General features: G+C 32.8%; 1 protein-coding gene across 3 annotated transcripts; it reads right to left on the reverse strand.

Moving 5' to 3' along the window:
- Window positions 1-9,727: 9,727 nt before the first annotated feature.
- Window positions 9,728-17,925, reverse strand: LOC124358955. 3 transcript variants are annotated; one of them, XM_046811242.1, is made up of 3 exons: window positions 17,717-17,925; window positions 11,675-12,368; window positions 9,728-10,416 (listed from the first exon to the last, which is right to left on the reverse strand). In XM_046811242.1, exons 2-3 carry the CDS (start codon window positions 12,338-12,340, stop codon window positions 10,231-10,233), a joined length of 852 nt encoding a protein of 283 aa, XP_046667198.1. In that variant the 5' UTR covers window positions 12,341-12,368; window positions 17,717-17,925; the 3' UTR covers window positions 9,728-10,230. The 3 variants fall into 3 exon arrangements, with proteins under 3 accessions (XP_046667198.1, XP_046667197.1, XP_046667196.1); XM_046811241.1 differs by having other exon boundaries at window positions 17,735-17,923; XM_046811240.1 differs by lacking the exon at window positions 17,717-17,925 and adding an exon at window positions 17,473-17,523.
- Between the last annotated feature and the right edge of the window lie 5,453 nt (window positions 17,926-23,378).

The raw sequence follows: 23,378 nt of genomic DNA on the forward strand, positions 1-23,378 counted from the left end.
GTTCTTAATAAAATGCAATTTTTATTGGTTGTAAAATATTTTTAAGACATTTTTCCATTGTTTTAGTAATATAAAACAATTAACTGCCTTTTAATTTTTAGTTAACATGTTTGTTGAAACAGTTTCCATCAAATACATTCAAACTGCATGTTTAGAGTCTGAGTTCAATATTTTGGTGTGGCATTTATGCAAGAAAATGTACTTTGTTTTCATAACATTTAAAGTGCATGTTATTTATTAGAATGCAATAAATGTCAGCCGTTAAAATTCAGAATGTTTTCTTGGAAATAACAAAAATAGTGTATGGACTTTATTTCAGTTTGTAATGGAAATGAATTAAGTACATATTGGAGGAAATTATATTTTCTCAATAACTAAAATAAAACAAAACTTTAGTAGTTTTTTAAAATTTAAAAATAGTGTATTTATAAATTTTATAATTTTTGCATTGTCCGTTTTAAATTTTTAATAATGAATTAGGCATGTAAGGCAAAATTTAAATGATTAAAAACTGCCTTTTTGAAAATATATGTAAGTGTTGTTTCGAACATAAGATAAGATACAATATAAATGTATATTATAAGCATTAAAAGACTTAACCTTGTGTAAAGTTTGTTTTTATTTCTGTTCCAGGAATTCTTTTAAAGCCTATGAGTGCTGAGCTGAACTTACGATATTTCTACGCTGCATGGCCTTTCCATTTTATACTTCTTAACACGCAGCGTAACTATGCTCTGTTTGAGGGACGCTTGACTACACCTCCTCCGTCTGAAGAAATATTTGATTAATTTTATTCCTTAACATGCACTTTGTTGTGTTTCTGAGAAAACATTGCACATAAATCCTTTAATTTAATGCTTATGTCTAATCTTTTCTTTTATTTAATATTATCCAAGATTAATGATTTGGTTGTGTAAATTAACATGGGATCTAATTTGGCTTCCTACTAGATTTAGAAACAAAAATGCATTGGGCAAACTGAAATATATTGTCACACTATATAAATAAGAACTGTTGCACGTTATTAACAACAGGCCATCAACTTCCTTTCACTAATTTAATGATTTTTTTTTATAGTTTGCATGCTTCCACAAAATAATATTATTATCTTGCTCCTTTAACATTTGGTGTGGGGTATTAAGAACAGCATTGTTTTAGAGATTTGTTTATAATTTTAAAGCAGTATAAAATTGTCAAATGCACCGACAGTAGTACATCTTGGTTGTGTCTATAGTTCTATTTTCAGATACATATATGAAATGTAAGTTTGAAAAACGCGGTTTGGCATCAGGGAACACCAACAGTAATTTTAAAACAAAACTTTCTTGTCCACTACATTCTAAAGATTAGATTAAAATGGGGGTATAATGACTCTTAGTTCATAGTGTGAGTAAACAATACCAAATATTCATATTCGTGTATTGCACCTTTAATTTGGTTTTAGATCAACACCACCAACTGTTTTCATAACTGGACCTGCTCGACACACAGTTCTCTCCAACTCTTTCTCTCTTAGAGCTTTATGAGTCAGTCCACTCCTTTCCCCTCCATGCTCTCTTTCGTCCCTTTCAACTACAATACTCCGAGCCCTTGTCTCCTTCAAACAAAAACTGCCATAGTTGAGACAACCTATGTCCTCCAACCCTCTTGAAAGGTCCAAACTATCTCAATCAGTACTTCTCGATCCTTGATCCTTATCAATACTGTTCTATTTTTAAGAGGCAGAAAATCCATCTTGTATCAGTTATTATATTTAGAGATCACACAAGTGGTCTAATTTTGATAAAATTATCCTTATTTCTAAATTTTCAATTTTAATTGCTGATTGATTTTTAAAATAGAAAACCAACAGTTTTAGTAAACACACAAAACTACTATAAACATTTACATTTGCACCATCTACATATTTTTTTAAGCTTCAATGCAATGTTAGAAAAATGGCAGAAATCGTATCACAAAAATGTTTAACTTTGAAGTAAAACTATATTTTAACCGGGCCGAAACCAGATAGATAGTACAAGAAAAATAGAGGATAAATATATTGTGAAAGAGGCGAAATATTTGTGAAAAAATCTGAAAGTTTATTTTAATTAAGTTTTTAAGAAATTATAGATTTAAAGTTATAAAAGATATAAATTTATATTCAGAGTTCAAATGCAATTGAAACCATTTTATGCTTTAAATATGAGGGCTTAATCATTGGATGTGTAGTTGTGTGCATTTGAAATATTATACCATAAGTAATAATTAATTAGATTGGTTGGTTCTTGATAATGGTAAAATAGCAAAGCCAGTAATATCCAATCCCACCCATGAGGCTGGCAAGGCAGGATTGATTGAGAAGCTGGCGATTTCCGGATACCACATTAATATTGGTGACAGGATTGACTGAGAAGCTGGTGATTTTCGGATAATATTGCCAACTTAATATTGGCAAGACAGGATTGACTGAGAAGCTGGCGATTTCCAGATAACACTGCCACCTTAATTTTGGCAAGAGAGGATTGCTGCTTCCAGTGAAGTTGGTGTATATCAAATTTTTCCATGAGGCAGCTAGAACAGGATATCTGATGAGGGAAATGAATCCCAATCAGTATATGAATATTCAATCTAAATCATAACTGTTGTTGAGAAAATGTTTATTCTACACAAAATTATATGAAACCTTTTAAAAACATTATTAATATCGTCTGACAAATAGGCAAACTTTCAGCAATACAGTATTAGTTTATTGGTTATGTACGTATTTCTATTTTCAGATACATATATAAAAGTTATTTTGAAAAATTCTATTTGGTATCAGGGAACCCTAACATGTGATGAAACAATACTCCAAAACTTAAAATTGTGGAATTAATTGCTGACATAGAATCAGTGCTGTAGATAAGGGAGGAGTTGCAATCATTGCTTTAGATGAGGGAGGGAATGCAGATAAGATAGCTAGGAATACTAAGCTAGAACAGCATTAAATTCAGAGTTATACATTAACCTCTCAGTGTAACTTCAAAACTATTTTTCATTGTAATAAAAAATACTTTTTGTATATGTAAATTAAGTAATTATTGTTAACAAGATTTAATCATGCCTACACAAAATCTTCAGACCATGTTACTATCTTTCAGACCATTTATTGTGATAACTAATACAATGGAAGCTGGTCTTGCAGTTACAGAGTTACCCTTTAACAGAAAATAACCATATAGGGTACTTCTACATTTGGAAAGTTTTTAAACAATTTTTCTTGATGCTCCTTAAAACCCAAACAATCTGCAAGACCTTCTTTTGCAAAACTAGTTTATTAAAACTGGAATAATCACAAAATCATCCTAGAGTCTAAATCTCAGCATAGTCTTAAATAAGTATCTGTTAACTACTATCTGCAAATTAGCACTAAACATATTTAACTCATTTTATTTGACAAAATGTCAAAAATATATGATAAAGAATTGTGTAGTAAATAGCATTATTTTGAATCTAAAATTATTTACACAAGCATGTAAACAACATTTATTATATGTATGTACTAAAAATACCATCCAGAATTTCATTTGGGGAGTAATAATCACTATTATAAATAGGGTATATTATTTGTTTTTTTTTAGTTTCCAATATTAGACTTAATTCCTCTATACTTTCCTTCTAGGTACAACCCTGGTCAAAGAGAGGAACCACTAAAATTTATTGCCTCAAATGTTAAAATACAAAGATTTTAAAGAGGCAGTTAAATTCAGAAATTGCTCATTTCACTGACTAATAAATTTGAATATAGGAATAGAGGTTTTGAAATAATTTTTAATATTTTACATGAGTAAACTATGTTAATGTGTTATTAATCTTAATGAAAAAGCAAGTTCTGTGGGATAGAGAAAGCGAATTGCATAAAAAGATTTAGAAGTTAAAAATACAAGATATGTCAAAATTAGATAACAAACAATTTACAATCATGTACAAACTTTAAAGTACATTAAAAAGCTTTGGTTGAAAATCTATTTATAACAAATCAGATGGTTGGCAGGAGTATGTAGTATGTGTGTGTATATGTAGTATTCAGTTCGAGAATCAGAACAGATATCCAACAACATAATGAGACCGTCGGGAGTTGTGGCTGTTAAGTAAGTGAACACGTATAATCCACTGAATTACATACATATGATTGGACAGCAGAGAAACAAAATATGCAATCATTAACAACCTCAGAGAAATTAGCTGTGAAACACTTAAAATTTCTTTGAGTAAATGCTTCTCTGTGTTGAGCGCATTGGTGTTTTGTGCTTCTTGTTCTGAACTTTTAGGTGTGCTGCATTTTTGATGTACAGTTTGTTTCTGCTAATTTTGACTTTGGACAGTTTATTACTATACAAATGATTTGCTTATCTTTTTTTAAACAAACACAAGTCCATGTTTTAACATCTCCAGAAGAGGAAAATCCAATTCTAGTCTAGTGTCAAACAGTGAAGTGTTCTATTTTTAGAACATAGTGTATTGATGACAAATTCTGATATTCTTTAAAAACCATCCTTTGGAAACAATAAAATTAAAAAAAATTAATTATTCACTCCTTGGCTTTAAATTTAGCGTGGAAATTTTAAATAAACACGATTTTAAAAGGAGCAGTGACTTTCTAAGTATCTAATAGCCCCTAAAAGTGAAATTTAAAATAAATCTGCTAAACTATTGTTTTTATAAATTTTTTATATTGATATTTTATCTGGTGTTAGTTTAGAAATTATTACTTTTTGTAAGAAAATGTCATATAACCACATTTTTTAACAAACCACTAATTTTTGCAGTAACCAATAGGAAAATGAAAAGCCATCTGTACAAAGATGACAGTAGTTTTATTTTAGAAATACATACAGACATTCACATTGTATAAGCCTACATAATATAAAAAAGACATATATCGTGAACCAGCTGAAGTGACAGCAGGGCATGTTCCGGTATTTGGTGGGAGCTAGCTGACCCCCACCCGGTAGGGGGGGGGGGACACCTAGTGGCTTAGAACTACCACAGTTTGCTTCCAAATGTTACAGAGAGATGGCAGAGTAGTTCACTAACATAAAACGAGTAGATCAAAACGTATACGTTCACACTGCTTTAAGACAAATATAAAAATGCAACAGTGATGTCATTGCTGCGGATGGCTTGTAGCGCGGAAACGTGACTGTTGTGATGAAAGGATAACAGGATTTGACATTTGCCATCGTTATAGGTTATAAAAGGTATAGCACAACATTTAGAGTATTGGAATCTATCCTCCTTGTCAGGTGGGGCTTTGGATTTTCATCCTTACATTTGTGTAAAAAGGTCAGATGGTTGGAATACTTATTTGACTTAAGGTGCAAGTTCACGGATTTGTTTACTGGTTCTGAATTCTTACTGAGAATCAATTTTTTTGTAATGCCCCACCTGACAACGCAGATAGATTTTAGACTGTGGCTGATTTTATTTCAGACATTTATTAGAAGCTATCATCTGTTTGTTGAGCACGATAAATGACAGAGTATGGTTAACTGACAGCACAGGACAAAATTGGGTCTAACGCTTACCTGTTTACCGGAATCTTCACTGAAATTCTTAGTGTAACCATATGATTTTCACTAGGAGGAGGAGAATGACTTGCAGAGCTGCAGGAGATGTGTGAGGGCAGGTTATCTCTTGTATAAGAGTGAATTATAAGTGGATTTGCATTATGGATACCACAACACCAATCCTCACCCTTTTTACTTCCATTTCCATCCTTTTTTTTAATTCCAATACATTGCTGGTATTGTATAGAATAATAATTTACTAAATGATTAAATACAATTTTACAGGCCTAGGGATCTCACTAACTAGTCTGGATGAAAGCCTGAGATACTTCTACGCCAGAAGTCCGTTCCACTTCATTCTTCTCAACACCAGCTCAAACTTCATTCTCTTCAAAGGTCATTTAGCGTCAATTCCAGAAAATTAAGTATCGAAAGCTTACAAATGTGTCTGACAAACAATATGTCTAGATTGTCTACACATAAATACTACAACTCAAGCTGTAATAAAATGATAACTGCTTTAGTTTACTTTTGAAACCCTTCTGATGCTTGCACCATCTGCTCAAAATTGAGTTCAATGTTCCCTCCAAGCAGATTTGTTCTACAATCACTACACTAAAATCCCATGCTATGAATCCTCCAACTTCATGATTAGGACTGAAGTAAGACGACTTTTATGGAGACAGCATTACTTGCTTCAGGGCATATAAAGTAAATATATATCATACTTAACTGAAAACCAATTACAGTAGGTGCAAGTGGTGGCGGTTTTTGATTTTCCTCTTTGATTATTCGTAAGAGGATGATCAATAATTTAATGTGCTAATAAATAAATGTAGCAGTGCCAGAACACTAAAGAGTTGCAGATGAGGGGTAGGTTGAAACAGAATATATAAGGCATGTTTATTTAAGCAAATTCCATTTTGAAATTTTGCCTCCACAGCGCTGTGGTCATTGTCCTGTGCTTGTGCACTATTTACCTTTATCTGTTAATAAGCCACAAATGCAATTACAGCGAAAATTGATCATTTTTACAATTAATTGTTATTGGATATTTCAAATTTCCCCGCCAATTGAGAATCCCTCTGACTGTGAAGGACGTGCTGTTATTTGTTTTTTTGGTGGTAAAATTGTGAAAGTAGTTGAAATTCCCTATCAGAAATGAAGTGTATGGAAAAATATTATGGAGTGACTGAATGACATTCAAATGGGTAAGAGCTTTAAAAGATGACTAAAAGAATGTTGATGGTGAGAAACAAAGTTGACCATCTTCAATGATCACATACAATTTGGTTCAGAAGGTGAACATTTAACAATTTCTTCATTTTAAGAAGTTTTCTCTGACACCTCTATTGAGAAATATATTTTGCTGTAAGACAATGTCCGTCCAGATGCGGCAAAACAAATTCAAGATTTCATCACAGCATTTTGAAACAATTTAGTAATTCCTCAACAGCCCCAATTTAGCACCCAATGACTACAATTTGTTTTTTCATAAGGAGAAGCATCTTGAACAAGGTCAGTGCCGTAACGATGACAATAATCTCAAAATGATTGCATCGCATTCGCAGTTAAATCAGGCAGCAATCTTCTATGGCGACAGTATACAAAAGATTGTTTTTAGATACAATAAGTGCCTTAACCCTTAGCGAGCCACAAATAAATAACCAAAACTACTCCTAAGAGCCATACACCTTAAAAATAAAAAAATTCCCACAAACCAAAACCAATTTTTTTTTATAATTCTTATAACATAAGAGGTACGAAAAAAGACAAAATATTTTTTTTAACTCTTTATTGTTAATTTACAGCCAAAAAATGGTAAAATCATAATTTCACTGAAAAAATTTAATTTTGTCATTCTATGTGTTCATATATAAAATTAACAATAATTGAACACAATATTTGTAATATTTTACAAAAAAACAAGCATATGGTAATTTTTATTTAGAGAAAATATAAAGAATATAGTAAAAATTTGTATATACAAATTAAATAAAAGCAATGAAACTACAAAAAATTTCAATTTTCCAAGTATAAAATAAAGAACACACTACTTTTACAATATTATAACATGAGAAAACTTATAAATGATACTTATTGAAAATGAACTACATATATGTGATCCTTAGGCGTAGGTTTGTTCTGTGTGGTACAGTTCAAAACACAGGTCAGGATGCAAGGCAGGCTTCGACGCGCACAATAAAGCCCTACATCACGATAATAATATATAAACTACACTGTACATTGATTAAAAATATCGATTAACATCAAAATTGAAAAGATAAATACGCGGATCGAAAATAGAAGGGCGAATAAACATCTACCTCACGGAAGGCTACAGGCGGACTGAGCGCGCGTCAGTAGACGTCGTTGGCTCTGCGGGAGACTATGAACATCCGGCCGCCCGCCATTTTGTCGCTCGAACAAGAGCCGTGACCTTCAAAATAGACACAAACGGTTGTCCCTTGTTTAACAGTTTTTACTAATTTTGTTACCCAGAAATGCTTTTAAATAATATATTTAAAAAAAATGTATTTTGCGTCAGTGGACGTTGTTGGCTTTTCGCGCTAGTTTAGGTATGACGTCTAGTAACGTCATTGGCTCGGAAAGGGTTAATATTGATGGCAATTATGTAAAAAAGAAGATAAAAATAAAATTGTTACACAAAGTTTACTTGATTTTGTTTATATATATACAAAAATGGTACTTACTTAAAAAAAACATGCCTCATACCTTTCATCTGATAAAGAAGAATTGAGACATTTGCTAATTGGCACAAATTATCTAATTCTAAATTTTATTCATTATTTATTTTATTTTATCCATGGCATTGCCGTAACATTTAATTTGAAATCATAATGTATTACGCACAAATAAAAAAGGAAGACACAATAACAGTTTAAGGAAATCAAAGCTCTTGAATAAGCACTAAATGAATTTAATTATACAAACAATACACAACATAGACTGAGGCTATTATTCGTGGGACTTCACAAGATCGAATTGAACCATAGCCTTGAAATTTGAATGGAAACTTCATTTATAAATGGGCAAGATTTAGTTACAATGTTGGTACATGTCCCTTCATGGGATTTGGCTGAGTATTAACGATATCTGTCATTGAGGAGAATATATCGAGAACGAGTTGAGCTTATTGGCTTGGAGTTTCACATAAACCATTTCTACAAAGGCAAAAATGAAGGACCTCATCTGACCAGGATGTCGTCAAGGACATGTCCATTACCTTTTAACAGAAGTCTCTTAGTCACGATTACAGATAACTTTTAGTAATTTTTGGCAGCAGTTAGGTCAAGGCAGCTTTAGGGACAATGGGAATATCTGTATCTCACCAGGAAGTTTTTGAGATAACCCCATAGCTTTGAAACTTAGCTAGGCCTGCCTGTTACTTGACACATGGTCTGGTGTATATGCACATAGCCCTACCATATTCTAATAGTATGATAGTAAAATATGTTAGGAACGTAGTACATTGATAGTAAAATACGTTATGAACGTAGTACGTTAATAGTAAAATACTTAATGAACATAGTACATTTCAACAATATCTCTTAAAATGGTGACCTGGGACACCGACATCTCTGATTATGAAGTGGAATTTTCCACTGGAATATAATAATATATTTTTGGTTTAATAAAACAAATGGTTTGCAGCAGAACTGCCAAGATACACAGATAAGTATGCTAGATAGCTGTGTATATAAATAAAATAAGAGTAATTGTCATACCATAATCTAGCTTGTCAAAAATTTCAGAAGATTTATTCTATACTGACCATTAAAAATTAATAAGTTACTTTTTTAAATAAAAAAATCAAATACAATAATTTAAATCTTGTATTTATAAAAATAATTTCCAAAATTATAATACAAAATGAAAAGTAACAGAAAATATTGTTATGCCTAAAATAGAATTAAAATTTAGATACACATTAAAGTATTATTAAAGAGAAAATGTTACATCATTGTTATTATTCAGAGACATAGTCTTATACAGGCAGGCCTGAGTAGCTCTATGCTGTATGATATTAATAATTTTTTCTATGAATAAGTAAATTTATAACTCAAATAACTTTGCTGAGAGAACTAAGTTGATCCAAGCAGGTCAAACAACCTTGATCCCAGTGAGCTAAATAAATTATTCCAGGCAGGGTAAACAAATAAACATAATGCACCTTTCTACTTTTCAATAAATATATTCTTAAAACAATGTGAGTCTAAATTATGAATCTCAAAAATGAATAGCCTAATGCACTCTCAAAGAGGGCACAACAAATCTGTTGAAATCAATACAAAACTAATAATTTTTTAATAAAATTGTTTGCTTTTCTGCAGTATCAATAAACAGTTTATTTATTAATGAGGTTGTGATGAACTAGATGCATGTCAACATGTCTTAAACCATCATTCAGTTTTTATATTAAAGCCAATTACTGGTAACTACTGTTATACAATTTCTGAAATCAAAATTAACAAACACTCCGAAATATACAATTCATCATATATCACTTCTGACTAGAACATAAAAACAGTAGGAAAATTGAATATTTGTATTTTACCTCGCTATCTCTAAAGAACTGACAATGTGGTGTGAAGTTAAAAGAAGAATACAACTCATTTCGTCGTACCTAAATAGTTTAAACTCACTCGTACTCTAACACCTTTCTGAGTATGACCAATTAGCTGAACTCATCATCCTCGGCACTGTAGCCCATCAAGTGTGGAGGAAAGGCGTGTTGCGTCATGAGATCCGCCAACGTGACAGGGTACCCAGCATCCCTTGCAAGACTCAGAGAGTAACGGAGAGCATCTTGACCTGCTGTCCTCCATTTCATTGTCTGAGCCCGTAAATCTTCCAAGTTATGCTGAAACATACAAAGTATACTATGGTTTTCCATTAAATGTATAAAATATGTTTAGGATCTGTAACAACAAAAATTATCAAAGTTGGATAAAATTAGGTTTCCAGCTTGAATGGATCTAGGATCTTGCTTTATTTTCAGAAGTGCGTTGTAGTATGAGCAGGACTGGATTTATAACCAAGATTACTGTGTAGTGCTAGAGTAGTACTTAAAGTGTTTGGTGTATATTTTGTCAAATTCAAACAAGTTGTTAATAACTTAGTTAGTTAATATTACGGTTTCACTACTTCTAAAGTGCATTTGAAACAAATTGTAAAATTAGTAAAAACAGGGTTGCTACAGGAGTCCAATAACGAAATTCCCTGACTTTTCCCTGATTTCCAGACCAAATTTTTCATTTTTCCCTGACTTTTTTTGACGCAATCCCCAGGGTTTTTGGCAATTAATGGGTGGGCCAGCCGAGCCGCCTCGGCTGCCTGCTTTATGCGCCGCGTCGTCTGCAGGCTTGGACTCGGCACGGCGGCAGTAAGTTTATTTGTGTAAAGGGATTTTATATTTTTCCCTGACCAACGTCGAAATTCCCTGACTTTTCCCTGACTTGAGACCGGATTCCCTGACTTTTCCCTGATTTCCAGTCCTGTTTTTTTCCCTGACTTTTCCCTGACTTCCCTGACCTGTAGCATCCCTGAAAAAGTAACCAATAGATTTTCACATATGTTTCTAATAATACATTGAGACGCACATTACAATATATCATGGTAAAATAATACAATAAAATAATAACTTAATATTCCACAATTAAATTTGAAGAATAATAAGTATATGATTAATTTGATGTTTTATAATTGTTTAAATACAAAATTGTCGATGGCCTTAAAATCCCCACCATTAAGCATAAAATTTCTACCAGCTCGAGGGTTCAAAATTGAATCAGTCACAGTCGAGAAACCTAGGTAACAATAAATTCTTAAAAGATCTGATTTCACACACAACATACGACAAAAATTAGTTATTTTGGTGTGGAATGTAGTACCTACTAAAAAGTTTCAACAGGGTACCGAATATAGATAATGGATTTTAAACTTGCTAAGCTTTGAAAAAACGTCATGACAGATATGTCTAAGTAATTACTGAAAAAGAGCAAACTGTATGCCCTTCTTCAGCCAGTTTCCTCAATTATTAAATCTAAATTAACATGACCTTCAATGCTTAAACACACAACTGTAGTCATTCAATTTTTACATCACTATTTGAAATTTACCTTTCTAGCATAAGTCTCCTGGACTTTGAGAAGTTCAAGCTTTTTCTTCTTCTCTTTTATAGAATATATTAGTTTTTGAAACATTTCACAACTTATTTCCTTAGTTTCTTCTACTCCAGCATCGACTATAGAATTACAATTTATTACACTTCTTTTAGACTGGTTACTTCCCTCACTTTCTTCATGACCAATTAAAGAATTGTCAACTTTAATCCTTTTAGAGTCATCACAGGTATATTCATTAGGGCAGTTCATATTTTTCTTAAAATCATACTTAGAATTATTGAAATTATCACAGTTGTTTGAAGCTCCATTTGATGGTGATAAGACTGGAGCTTTGGACAGAGGTGTTTTCGATCCAATACTTAAACAGCGTCTTATTTTGGGGTTTGCTGTTTTACTCAAAACATCAATGGACTTTAAAGGAGTTTTTAGTCTATCCTCACCATCTAAAGCTGGGCTTTTGTCACTAGATATTAGAACGTCTTCAAGTTTTTTCTTCACTGTTGATTCATTTGGCACAGAGTCCAAAGTCCTCAAGTGAAGAGACTTTTTTAAGCTGCCTGATGATGGTCGGCATAGTCCCAACCGCCTGCAAGGGGTCAGAGATGATTTGCTCAAACTGTTCACTAGAGTCCTCTTTGAATTGACAGGGGGTGTTTCCATTTCCAAAAATGGTAAAATTAGAATCCACCTAAAAAATTGAGTTCTTATAAGTTACACACAATTATCACCAGAAAACATGTATTTAATAATTATGCTTTCTAACGTTGAGATGCTGGTTGATAATCTTTATTTGTAGATTAACAACAATTTTACTATGCTTTAAAAAGTAAATACTTTTAGAAAAAGGAACTAATATGAGGGTCTCACTTCAAGTTTTAAGATATATGAAGTTTATGTGCTAGACTTCCTAAACATTATACGCGTTTAAAGTTATCCCCTTCTCTGTCAGTGCACTTTTAAAGTTGGATTTTTCAATAATTAAAAACACTCCGCTTCTACATTTTTGGAATAGATAAAATCATCATCACTTTCGGTGTAAGAAGAAAAGTGATGACCGCTCAAATATTTCTTTGATTGAAGAATAACCAAGCACATAGCAAGATCAGGTGAATAAGGAGGGTGCTCCATCGTTTTGATGGTCATTTTTGTATTTTTTTGCGACAGTGTGTGAGATGAGACATTTTCCTGTTGCAAAATTAAACCCTTTATGTTCAAGTCTCGAAGAACATCTCGGGAGGCATGGGTCAGTGTACCAACTTGTTATGACAGCTCTTTGCCTCTCCAGTTTAATAGCCTTCAACCAATCCTGAAGAAAGAGAGCACATTTCTTTCTTCACCGTTTCTTGACTATCTTTAAAAACCCACACGAAACTCTCTCCTTGAGTTTGAATGTCATAGTATGTCTTATAACCAGTGACAATACCCAGCAGGGATCACTTCTGGCTGGTTTATACCTACCAGTTGAACCCACCACTGGGCACAGCAAAAACCGATGTGTCACTTAAATCTGGCCAACCTTATGGATGTCCAGGAGCGGCACTTCACTAAATGTCGCAAATGTTCACGCAAATGTCGAGATTCTGGGGTTCATGGGCAATTCGATAGGTCTAGTCTACTGTGGGAGATGACTGTTGGAGTTGGTGGGGTTTGTTCCCTATCCTCAGAGGTTCTTGCTAGCCTCAACAAAGGTGTGTCACCTCCTGCTTACTTTGACTGGAGAGGCTGCTTCAGAGCTGGCCTCCCCTTCTTCCGGGGAGACATGACTTTGAGATGTAGTGCCCTAATTCTTCCTCATGGATCTCGATAGGAGGCGGCCCCTAACCTTGCCAATCCTGTCACACCGGAAGCAGCGCAAAGGTTCTTACAGGACTAGGTGCAATTTATAAGCTTCTTGTCTTAAGAGAGAAAAAAAATCCAGTGATAATTTTAGAAATAATCTGATGATCACCATTATTAAGCAGTTGGAGGATCTGCTAAGCGATTCTCATATGGTCAGCTTTTTACTAACCTCAAAAATTCGAGAAACAATTTTCCTGACTTACAAAAAGGTTATTCTCACTGCTGTAGATCCAATCTCTACATGGAAGCTTCAATCATTAAATAGGTACAGTGTCTGGATCTAGCATGCACCCCGAATAATGTTTTCTTGTGTGATGGCAGAATGCGGTCTTCTGGGACGTTCGTCTTGAATTGAATTACAGCCCTTCTGATTTCCACCTAAAAACAGTAGCACGAGATGGTGCTTCAAAACCAAAGGGAAATTTGGAACACCCAATCCACTCCTCTTGAGACAAACTGAATTTAAAATCATGGACTGAAAACGCTCTCTTTATAATTCCATGACGTCAAGAAATTCATATTTCTGAACAGATGATTCAAGTACATTGATGAACCAAAGTTGCCATCAGATACTGACAGGTGCTCTGACAATTAGATATGAATGAAAGATTAATGCAGTACGCACTGTTTCTGTTAGTATCTCAAAACTTTCAGAGTGACCCCCATAGTTAAACAAGGTGACAGTAATACCTCCGGTCATCACCACAGAGGAGCACAATTATGAATGAAAAACATCCCTTGAGTTATATACCTATCAGTAAAATATCAAAATTCTAAAGGGCCCAATCGTGAACGCTTAAGGGTACACTAGACTGATGGAGTATTTGAGATATAACCTAGATTTAAAATATGCTATTAATCTTTATGCAATGAAGTGGTCTGTGACTGTCTAAAACTTGTTATTGTAATTAAAGTATACTATTATAGAAAATTGTTAAAAGTGGTTTGAGAATATTTTAGGTAACATGAGTACCTAATGCAAATATTATCCTTAATTTGGAGTGGAGAAGCGCAAAATTTGGTAAATTATTTATTTATATTAGATAAATTATCTCTCTGTCACATATTTCTTTCAGTTTAATACAATAGTAGTCGGTTGCAATATAATAAACGGCCACATGATAATTGAACCATTGATATTCATGATTATCTAAAACTACTGATACTAAAATGTCGACCCAAATTACGTTATAGGTATTTCAAATTACAATATAGTTCGGCTCTTTTTATATCTTAACAAGTAAAATTTAATGATGAATAAAAATTATCAAGGCTATGTGTATTTATAAAATGTAACAAAAAAATATAACTATTCATACAGTTACTTTATATTGTTTTAAAGGATAAACTTATTTGACATCTTGTGACACATATAACACTTGTACATCCACATTGTACTTGTGATCATTACTCAAATACCATACACATGATTTTACTTCATTTTTCAATTAATTAAGAACTATAATTTCGAACCGAATTACATTATAGGCTTTAAGATTGTATTATAGTGAAGCTATTTTTGTGTGTAAGAGAAATATAGGTATTTAATATTATACAAAATGGCTGCAGTACCACATCAATCAAATCAGCTATCGACTAGAAATATTGAAACTATCAAATATAAAAACATTTTACCTATATATTAATAATTGCCAGCTGTTTTTATTTTACAAAATAACTATATTGCTCAAAATTAAGTTAACTCAAACAAAGTAAAATCATTTGCGTAGTGAGTAATGAGTAGGTCAGAACAATGGTGATGTTCAACACTATTAACATTCGACGATCCATAAAATTATCAATTAGAAATACTAAAACGATCAAATACAAAAACATTTTGGTACTTTGGGATTATACCGACCACACCAGTATGAAGAACACAAAAATAGAAATTTATAGAAACAAACATGATAGAACGAAAAAACAACTCTTCAATTACAAAATTACAAACTTACAAGCATTTCCAGGTATTGTGATCGGTATTGTTGTCGCTGTTATCTTATCTTTCTCGAGAATCCTGATTACGGCAGGCCGCGCGGCATCACGTGATTTGCACGGTACATCATTGCCTTTCCATTACAATTCAATTTATATTTCTGATTAGCCCCCTTTAGAATTTGATATTTTACTGATAGGTACTATCTCGAGGGATGTTTTTCTTTCGTCGACATCAGCGCGGGGCAGCACCGAAGGTGCTGTCAATGCCCGCGCTGATGGCCGGAGGCACTCGCATTTTGGGTGGCGGAATGTGATCAAAAATAAAAACAAGTTTTGAGTGTTTTTTTAATAAAAAGTTTAGTTTGGTAAATGTTTGTTTTTGTTGAATTTTTGTGTTTGGAGAAATGTAGAGGTAAAACACGGAAGTACAACAAAGCGATGCACCAGCTGAACGGGCGGCGAGACTCTGCAATCACGTTATCTACTAGACGCTCGACTTTGACCTCTGTCTGAGGATGGGGAGGTGTTTGCGATAAGACAATTCCTGTTTTATATTGACGAAATATTGTTCTACGCTAATCTAGTAATCAGTAGAAACGAAATGTGAAATAACGATTCATGTCTGGGTGTGGTCGGTATAATCCCAAAGTACCAACATTTTAATTACAGTTATTTACAATTAATGTTTATCAGCTCTTTTTATTGTATTAAATAACAATATTGTTCAAAATTAATTCAAACAAAGTATAATCACTTATATGGTATTTGAGTAAGGGCCACTAGTATATGTGTTGTGTTACTAGCTGTCACACACATTTATCCTTAAAAACAGTAAAAAGTAACTAAATGTTAAACTATTTTATTTGTTACATTTTATAGATAGTTTTTTATTCATCAATAAATTATTAATATTTTAGATTTAGAACAGCTGAATTATATTTTTAAAATATCTATAACACAATTCGTGTCAACATTTTTTTTCTAGGGTAGGGTACGATAAGTGGACCCGGTTTTTTATATCGAAATTGGCAAATGATATTACTTAATCATAACCATCGATATAATCATTCGATACTAATTAATTATTTTGAACAATTAACTTAAATAATCTATATCAACAGCTGTAAACACTTTCAAATAATACACGTTATGTAATATTTCAATTTTACATAAGTAACATTTGATTATTAAAAATGGCAGTCAATTTTAGAAAACTACATTACGTTGCTTTGAAAGACAATAAGACGTGTTTTTCGTGGCTTCAACATGTTGGACTCGTACAGAAAAACCCATTATGTGAAATTTGTGGGAAAGAAACAACTGTAACTGTGAGAGGAGCAAATATGGTCGTCTTCAGTTTCCCTAATTTTGGTTATAATAATTTCTTTGATCACTGTAAATATTAAATTCATATTTTAATTTGAAACATATGATTGTTATTGAGGACTATAGATACTTTTATATCGATTGATAGTCTAGGATTTCAGATGTGACATTAGGTATCGATAGTTACATTCTTCAATATAAAAAACCGGGTCCGCTTATCGTACCCTACCCTTTTTCTATAGTTTAGATAACCATAAATTTGATTCTATTGTGGTGGTGGCCTCTTATTATACTGCAGCTGTGATAACTGTTACACAATGTACAAATGTTAACCTAGAGCACAATAAACATTTACAACAGGCCATGAGAAACAGTAAAACAAAAATTGAAGTTGGGACCTCTTTTGGTCGTAATGATAAAAATGTGCGTATTGTTTTGTATATGAAAGTCAATCTATACATAATTAGGCTACCATGTTTTATTTTTCACACACACACAAGTCGGTTTGTTGTGATTTTAAGGTTATGTCGTCGGTTTATTTTCACAAGAATGTTCGACAAATTAATTTCTTTTATATTCGTAACTAGGACTTGAAATGTTGGGTCAAAGTTAAAACAATATGCTACACCTAATAATACCACTAAATTAAAACCCATGATTAGGCTATTTTAGAGACTGGAGAACATAACCTTTTCATGTCAATTATTTATTTTTCCATAATATAGGCCTACCAAATTTTGTTTTTGTGAAAAAGTATGTTAACTTTACAAAAAATTTATATTCACTTTAAAATCTAAAAAAATATTATAGCCTATTACACTGTTGTTCTTATTATATTTCTTTGCTTGTTTTCATAAGGAATAAAAACAGTGAGAATCAGCTTAAGTGTCAAAAATAATAAACTAACTAAACATATAGCTCACTGAAACCTACTACATTATATTAACTCACACCAAATCCCAACAACAGTTACATTACAAAACAAAGTATAAACACGAGAGACTGGACAATACAAACTACTTCAAAATGACACGAAAACAAACTATGTTCCGCGCCTGTCTAATTACTTATCAGTGTTTGATTATTCAGCTGGAGTTGTTATGAGATTTTGTAGTGTTTGATTCTATTGTACATCTGTCTATGGATTTTGTTGTAACGTCAATAACAGATTATATTGGACTGTACTATATCTATATCAATAATGGATATGTTTACGTCATCACAAAAAATATGCGATTTATCTGAGAAATAGGATGAGGGGACTAAGTAAATGTAAGTAGGTACTCGTATGTAGAAAATGTAAAAGCTTCCATCCGTACTGCCATTAACAATTGTTTTGAGATCCTTAGCAAATTATTACCGCACTCAAGTTCTGATGACGCTGTATTACGGCTTTATCTTCACTTACATTACTATAATTGTTTCAAGCAGCTCTAGACAACAAACAGTCCTCTACAACTTGGTCCTATATTGATTAAACAAATACTTGTTCTCGTAGATAGGAGATAATTTAATCAATAATTTGCCAGAATTAGATAAAATGCCTTGAAGCTAAGAGTGTTTTTTTAATACCAAGCACTTTATAATGCCGACGAGTTTATGTCCTGGAGCGAATGTGGTATGATAAAGATTGCTGTGTGTTTGATTGAGTGTTCAATGTGGTGTATTTTTCCAATTAAAAAAAAAATAAAGAAATAACATTCTGAGCTCAAAGATTGTCATACATTTTAGAGGATTGTGATGGAGCCACGTGTGGTGATATTTTTGAGTGAAATCGTAAAATGTTACCTCTACAATTTTAATAAATCCAGCACACTTAAGGCCATTCCACACTACACGTGGCTTATGTGTTTGGATTTATGCTATGTAGGGCTACGCGTCAGCTATACTGGCCCCTCGTGAGCAGAAGTCTCTCATCGAGCGATCTCTTTTAAACAGCGAATTCGTTTAATTTACTCATGCACAAAACAAATACTGAGGTGACGACGTGCATCCCTAACTACAAGTACTCATCATTGTTCTCTGTTGTGTAGCTGGTCTTGTTGTGTTTTATTTTTACAAGTGGGCGGTTTTGTGTATCTTTGGGGAGATAAATGAACATGTAATTAATTGAGGAAATATGTACACGTCTAGTAAATTTTTCACTTTACTTCACAAGTATACTGAAAAATTTTATAGTAGAACCACCAGTTCAAGTATCGACAGTACAAACTACCAACCTGCAAACAAAAGTCCGAAAATCTAACGCTCAACACCTGCGAACAGTGGACAGTTAAATACATACTAAATGACAAAATCAAAGGATTGAGAACTAAAATTCAAGGCGAAGGGGGTTATTAATAAGCAAAAGGTAGATGACTTACTGGCACAACTGCTTAAAGATTTATTCGAATCTCAAAAACCTGGAGATACAATCCAGACATATAATAAAACACATCAAATAAAGCAGGAAACAGACAAATATACCTCAAAGACAGTGTGTTTTGTTCCTAATCCACGAAACTTCTGCAATTAATAGAAAAGAAAATAAACTCAATTAAATTTGATTCAATGAAACTTAAGATCTATTAAACAAAAGTGGGCAGAACTTGTTCAATATATGAAAAAAACATGGCTTAGCCCACAGGATACAATTTCAAAATATTACGACTTGATAAAGAGGATTGTTATGGAGGTGTAGCCTTCGTTATTCATAACTCTCTGACCACTCAAATAATCAAAGAACATAATGAGAATAATATCCAAATCCTAGGCATAACAATAACGAACTGAAGGAAACAGGATTTTTCCGGACATTTGCCATCGTTCAGTGAAACAAGAAAAACCGTAACACTACGTTTCGAGATCTGCAATCTGATATCTTCTTCAGGTAAAGAACTAACCTAATACATAATTACAAACTAGGTTAAAATAAACAAATCTTACTAAAGCGTTGTGGCACGCCTAAGTCTCTTTCTTTGTGTTCTTTTATCCTTACGTTTAGTGGTCTTTTTGTCTCGCCTATGTATTCCCTATTGCAGCTACATTTTATACTGTAAACACAGTTTTTTTGGAATCCTGTGTGCCATTTTTTGGTTTTGTTTTTTACGAGACTTTGTCTAAGAGTGTTGTGTGTTTTAAACGCGGTTCTAATGTTGTACTTTCTACCTACTCTTTTTATTTTTTATTTATTTATTCACGGGCAATACGCCAATTACAAAACTAAACACAGTTTGCAGATGGCTGTCTGCAATAATAAAATAAAAGCCATCATGACTACAATTAAATTATGGATAAATATATAATAAGTAATATTAACAAGATTGTATAGTAAAAAAGCTAGATACTTAATGAAAATAACAAAACTGGATAGATGAGTGACACTAAATACCAGAAACGAATACAATTGATTACAACATAAGATAGACAACGAAAACACTAATAAGTAACATTAACAAAATTGTACAGTAAAAAGCTAGATCCTTGAATGAAAATAACATAACTAGATATATGAGTAACACCAAGAACCAGAACGAAAACAATTGATAAACAACATAATGATAGTCAACGATAACACTAATAGACTATGAAAAATTAACAATACATACTAGTAACTACTATAAATACGTAACAACTTGAACATGCTACGGAAAAAGATAAATACATAACAATTTAATAATTAATAACAGAAGATGCCGAATACACAATAGCCTAAGAGACGATTAAAATAAATACAATACAATAAACAATAAAGACAGATATGAGCCTTGTTAATGAAATACACCCGAAATCAGTTAAATGCCGCTGTTGTTTAGTATTTCGATTTGTTTAGTATTTGTTTAGATTTCGAATAGATTTCGAAAGTCAGTGCTCTAAGGATAGGAATAAAGTCCTCAGACTAGAAGTGCTGTCGTAGAAGAAATCATAGTTCGCGGAGACCAGATTTCCAAGCCTGTGCAGACGAGGGATGACGCTGTTCAATTCATGGTTGGTAGAACATGAGGGACGGCAGAAGAAGAGTCCGTGTTTAGAATACCTCTTCTAAACACACAACACTCTTAGACAAAGTCTCGTAAAAACAAAACCAAAAAAAATGGCACACAGGATTCCAAAAACTGTGTTTACAGTATAAAATGTAGCTGCAATAGGGAATACATAGGCGAGACAAAAAGACCACTAAACGTAAGGATAAAAGAACACAAAGAAAACACGAGAAAGGGTTTCACAGAAAAGTCAAAAATTGCACACCATTGTTGGTCCGAAGACCATCATATGAATTGGGATGAAGCCCACATAATACATCGGGAACCACATTTCTTCAAAAGGAAATGAATTGAGGCAACATACATTAAATTGGCAGACCAACCAATCAGTCCAACCATCAGTCGAGATTAGGCCGCTTTGGTTGCCAATTCTAAAAAATGAACTAAAGAGAAAAACCAAAAGTATCAAACGGATCGGATATTTGTAATAAACCAATGCGGAGTCACAAATATGGTTTTAAGAAGTTCATCTCGCATGAACCAATAATAACGAAAGGGCCCATTCCTGTCCCCCTTCCCTTGTATTTCCGCCATCTTGTTTTAGCCAGCCGTCACGGTTACCATTGGCTAGCCCCTCTGGTCAGTCGTAGGTGGTTAGTAGACGAGTGAAGACGTATTGTGACCTGTATTCCGTAGTTTAGTTTTTAATGATTAGTGTTTGGTATAGTTTGTATTAAGTGCATGTCTTTAGAGTTAATGAAGTTGACAAACAATATGTAGGGTTGTGATTCCTGACTTAGGCGTGCCACAACGCTTTAGTAAGATTTGTTTATTTTAACCTAGTTTGTAATTATGTATTAGGTTAGTTCTTTACCTGAAGAAGATATCAGATTGCAGATCTCGAAACGTAGTGTTACGGTTTTCTTGTTTCACTGAAACGATGGCAAATGTCCGGAAAAAATCCTGTTTCCTTCACAATCCTTCCATCGTCAAAAATAACCTTCAAACAAAGAATAACGAACTCTCTTAGATCATTAAAAATATACAACGTATATTGTACCAATAAACCTATAAATTGCTCCTTCTGGCAGTATATACAGTTCTAGGACAAATAAATCCACTGAAGAAGCCATTACTAATATAACAGATCGTATTTACAGCAGTGTTAATGAAAATCAGAAAACAACAGTCTTATTTATTGATTTTAGAAAAGTATTTGATTTAGTTAACCATACTATATTATTTAAAAAAATAGAAAAGGTAGGTGTGGCGTTAAACTGGTTTGAAAGTTTTCTGGTGAACAGAATACCGCTAGTACGTATTAAAGACTGTCTAAGCTCCCCTCTGACCGTGAAGTCGGGCGTACCGCAAGGATCGGTTTTGTCAGCAACCCTATTTTTGGTCTTTATAAAAGATTTATTAGAAAGTAAATTTTTCGGTAAAGTAAGTGCTTTTGCGGATGATGTTGCTTTGTCTTAGTCTCAAGCGGAGGTTGCAGTATTATACGATCGGATAAGTTGTGACCTAAATCTCTTAAAAAGTTTGTGCTTTGAAAATGATAAGCAGGTTAACGTTAAAAAAACCAAATATATCAATTTTGGATTTAGAGATTTTGATTTCCCATTAAAATTAAAATACCACAGAATAAATTGTATCCCAGATCTGTGTAGCTGTCAATGTGTAGAGAAAGAAATTTTTTTTAAATATCTCAGCGTTACCATGGATAATAAATTAACTTGGGAAAATCATATCGCGGAGTTGCATAGAACGATTAGAACTTTTTATTTTCTCAGAAAGTTTTGTGATACGAACTTGATGCGAACATTATACTTTGCCCTAACACAATCAAGGTTGCAGTATGCTGTACATAGCTGGGGAGGTACATACAAGTATTTAATCAATAAATTAAAAACAACACAAAACTACTTGATTCGTATAATATTGAACAAAAATAGAAGAGAAAGTGCTTTCCCACTGTATGTTCAGTTAAAAATCTTGCCGGTAGAACATTTGTATGTATATAAAGTATTACGAATTTTGTATTTGCGCATTGAAAATGTTGGAACAAATGATTTGTTGCACAGGACTAGAAGTATAGATAACAGAATTTTCAGAATACCAAAAGTAAACAAAGAATCTTTTAGGAAATCCATTCAGTATATAGGACCGAAGCTTTTTAATCAGATTCCAAGCGAAATAAAATCATGTAATATGTTGAATTGTTTTTCTAAAATGCTGAAAGCTTGGTTTTTGACCAATCATAATATTGGTGATTTAACAAATGTTTTTATCTGAATATTCAATTTTTAATGTTTTCAAACAGAATACTAAATTCTGAATTTATTTTATTTTACCAATATTACAACTTTTTGTTATTTTTCCTTGTAATTGGTATTAGCCAAACTTACAATTAATGTATATCAGATTTGTTTTTAATATAGGCTAGTGAATGGCAACTTGTCTATTGTATTGTATATTTATGTATACTGTATATATATATATATATATATATATATATATATATATATATATACTGTTTTTTCATTATATGCCTCTGGACGTTTTAGTCAGATGAAAACGTCATGGAGAGCAGCTTGTTGGCTGGAATATTGTTTTTATTAGGAAAGGACTCT

Source organism: Homalodisca vitripennis, chromosome 4 (genome assembly GCF_021130785.1).
Source record: "Homalodisca vitripennis isolate AUS2020 chromosome 4, UT_GWSS_2.1, whole genome shotgun sequence".
In the NCBI taxonomy this organism is placed as follows: domain Eukaryota; kingdom Metazoa; phylum Arthropoda; class Insecta; order Hemiptera; family Cicadellidae; genus Homalodisca; species Homalodisca vitripennis.